Genomic DNA, 3,579 nt, shown 5'->3' with positions numbered 1-3,579 from the left:
ATAATAACTCAATTTCGCCGAGATACCTCATTTTGCCCCAAAAGTCACAAATACAGCTGAAACAGTAAGCTCAATTTTAGATCACAAGTGTATCCATTCACCTTGTAGCGCAGTAACGATGATAGCAACGAAATTTGAAGATATCAACGATGACGTTAACAACTTTAACAATGTTTGGAAAAATCGGCCATTGTCTTAATTTATTTAGGGTTGTTTTGGAATGTGAATTCGTTTGTGATCAAGCATCATCATGTTTGAGATAAACAAGTTTGTTTTTGCCTAATATTGCAGTACAAATCGTGTTTGCACTTTTAATAGCTTACTCTTTTCCTGACTGTACACTTTCATTTTTTGAATGCGTAAATCTAAGTAAACAATATCATATTTGTATCGCACTCACTGAAAATACATCTATTGGAATATAAATCATTACGTCGATAGAAAACATTTGAATATTGATTTCAAGCTTAAATCTATCTTGATAATAATCAATGCTGTACGAGATGGCATAGCATTTATTTGAATAAATCAGGTTTGAGTTTATTGATAAATCACCTAAATGTAAGTAACATTTATTGAACTTCCTGTTTAAACTGGATTTACTTGTATTGCAAGTGGCGTTATTTTTTTCGAAGGACATTGGTGATGAGGTTGGATTTCAATTTGGACAGTTATGTATAATTGCATGGTGGAGTTAATTACTGCCGACCTTCTACAAAAGTACGAAAAACATGGCAACTGGAGGATCATCCATTTACAAGGGATCTGACCTGATTTATGACCTTAGTTGTTCCAAGTGTGAGGAAAATGACTTGAACACGGAAGCCCAGCACTTCTGTCCAGAGTGTGAACACCATCTGTGTAACAAGTGTGTGAAAATACATGAAGAGTATTTCAAAAAGCATGCTGTGTATGGGCGTGGAGACATACACAAGTGGGCGACGTTTTCCATGGACAGATGTGACCAACATGGCAAAGAGCTGGAGGTCCTCTGTGATGACCACCAGGAACTATGCTGCAGTGTCTGTGTATCACTCAACCACAGGTAATTAACTCTCAATTTCTTTACAAAACATGTCTGCAACACAATAATAAATTCAATAAACTTGAACGGATTTAAAAGCAACTTCAAGAATCAAAAATAAAACAATGAATTGTTCAAGACGTGTCTGAGGTAATATTTGCACAAATGATAAAAATGTTAACAATATGTAAACATATTGTCTGATGCTTATATCCATCAGCGAACTACTCTGTAGATAAGGTGACTTGACTCAATACATTTTTTGTTTCAGGCTGTGCAAGAGCATTAGTCACCTGCCAGACCGTGCGAAAGGCTTCCATGAGAAAGCAGAGTTCAGACAGCTGTCGGCAGCAGTGGACAAGATGAGGAACAGGCTGGATGAGATGAAGAAGGCAGGAAGAAAAGACCAAGCTAAACTTAAGGACTCATATAAGAAGATTGTAGCTGAAATCAAGTTTCTTCGGAAAGAGATAGATGCCATTCTTGATCAGATTGAGAAGGCAACAATAGAGCAACTAGATAATATGATTGGAGATTTGGAAAAAGATGTCAACGATGATGTTGTGAAATGTGTCAAGATGAATGATCAATTGAAAAACATGATGGAAAAGATCAACCAAATGATTGGAAAACGCAAGGAGACAAACGCATATATTGGATACAGAAAATGTACAGCTAAGTTAACCCAGGCTGATAATCTGATAGGTAAAATACAGAGAAAACCAAAGGAAGAAATACAGTATGAATTTGACAAAACCATTGAGCCATTTCTTAAAAGTCTGAAGACATTTGGCTTTTCTGAGGTGAAAGGTTCCGAAGCAAATAAAAACTGTGCATATCAGGTCGTAAAATCAACGCAATATAATGTTAGAATGAAACAAGAGACAGAGTTGTGTAGCATAACAGGGATATGTGAGTTGCCTAATGGACACATAGTCATCTCAGATGGAGGATCTAACAGTTCAATCAAACTTCTGAACAGCCAATTTGAAGTCATTGATCACTTTGATCTTCCTGGTCCTAATGACTTATGTAGCATTGCAGCCAATGAGGTAGCTGTGGCAGTTGGTACTGATACAAAGAAAGACGAAGTACAAATTATCAAAGTTGCTCAGGGGAGACTTCAGAAAAAGAGAAAGTTCACCACAGATTATATTTGTTTTTCTATCGCTCACCACGAGAACCAGCTGTATGTGGGCTCCAAGACTGCCCTGTACCAGCACACCATGGATGGTAGGCTTGTTAAGAAGATCCATGAAGACAAATCTGGAAAGTTGACAGTCGTCAGATGTGCAGTAAGTCCTGATGGAGAGATCATATATGTTTCAAACTTTGATGGAAATAAATTGATATCACTGGATAGATGTGGGCGAGTGTTATCTTCATTCACAGATCCTGAACTACAAAGTGTATCTGGACTATGTGTAAGCCCGAGTGGCCTAGTGTTTGTTTCTGGGGGTAGTTCAGACACTGTCATTCAGGTGGACAGTGAGGGTACAAAAAAGCTGGCCACCTTAGCCAGAAAGGCTGATGGCATGAACACACCAATAGCATTATGCTTAGTTGAGAACACATCCACTCTTGTTGTTGGTGGACAGAAAGAGGATGACATTGTTGTTCTTCAGTTAGGGAAAATTTGAGAAAAGGAGATTATCATACGAAAATAAAATACTAAAAAAAATCAAACTTCAGAATTGAGGAAAAGCTTAGTGGTTTAAGATTGACCGTTAAAATTGTAATAATTATATACTACAAGTAACTCCTGCTACTGTGAATTTTTGTTGTTATCAGTGATGATTAATGATTTGGACAAGTTTTGTTGTTGTGTATACTTATATTATTTTATCATTATCACCAGTGTCTTAGTAATGCAAATGTCATTGACATCCTTATCGTATTGAATGACTATGCGTTATGTAATGCATTTAATGTTTATGACACATATAAGTTTTTGATAATAATTTAATTGTCTCCAAAATGAATAAGAAATGTGCCAAGTATTATTTCCAAATGCCCTCGGGTTGGATTAAGGTCAATTTACGGAAAATTGGAAAACAATCTTGGCTAAGAATGTTGTGCAGTGATTAATTTGGGAAAAACATACTGTAGTATTTTGGCCTGTATTTAGATATCAAAAATTTGAATGTGTCAAATTTCTTGAATGCTAAAATCAAATTGTTGCATTGTGGTGTTTCTTCTTTTATCACGGACCTATACAGTGTAGTTCCGTGGCTTAGGAAATGTAATTTTCCTTGTATTCTTTTGGAATTGTATGCAAACTGCAAAAAAATAAAATATTCATGTTTTGAGTTGAAATTAGTTGATGAATTTGGAAATTGCGCCGGCAGCAGGAATACACTTTGGGACATTTATGGATACAGTTTGGGCAATTATAATCGTTTGCACTATGGTAGACAGATACCTTCCTACAATTTTATTAAGTTTTCATGAAACACAATGGACAGTTGTTTCAAAATGTGTCGTCAAAGCAGCGAAAATTGTCGGCATTGAAATGTCTATGTTTACGTTTTTCTTCTCGATTATTAGTTAAATGA

General features: G+C 36.0%; 1 protein-coding gene across 1 annotated transcript; it reads left to right on the top strand.

Moving 5' to 3' along the window:
• Positions 1-583: 583 nt before the first annotated feature.
• LOC128218379 (uncharacterized) lies at positions 584-3,326 on the top strand. Its single transcript, XM_052926036.1, has 2 exons — positions 584-1,045; positions 1,296-3,326. The coding sequence occupies exons 1-2, from the start codon at positions 732-734 to the stop codon at positions 2,662-2,664; spliced, it is 1,683 nt and encodes a 560-aa protein (XP_052781996.1). The 5' UTR covers positions 584-731; the 3' UTR covers positions 2,665-3,326.
• Positions 3,327-3,579: the final 253 nt, after the last annotated feature.

Source organism: Mya arenaria, chromosome 14 (assembly GCF_026914265.1).
Source record: "Mya arenaria isolate MELC-2E11 chromosome 14, ASM2691426v1".
Lineage (NCBI taxonomy): Eukaryota > Metazoa > Mollusca > Bivalvia > Myida > Myidae > Mya > Mya arenaria.
This window is presented reverse-complemented; position numbering and strand designations above follow the sequence as displayed.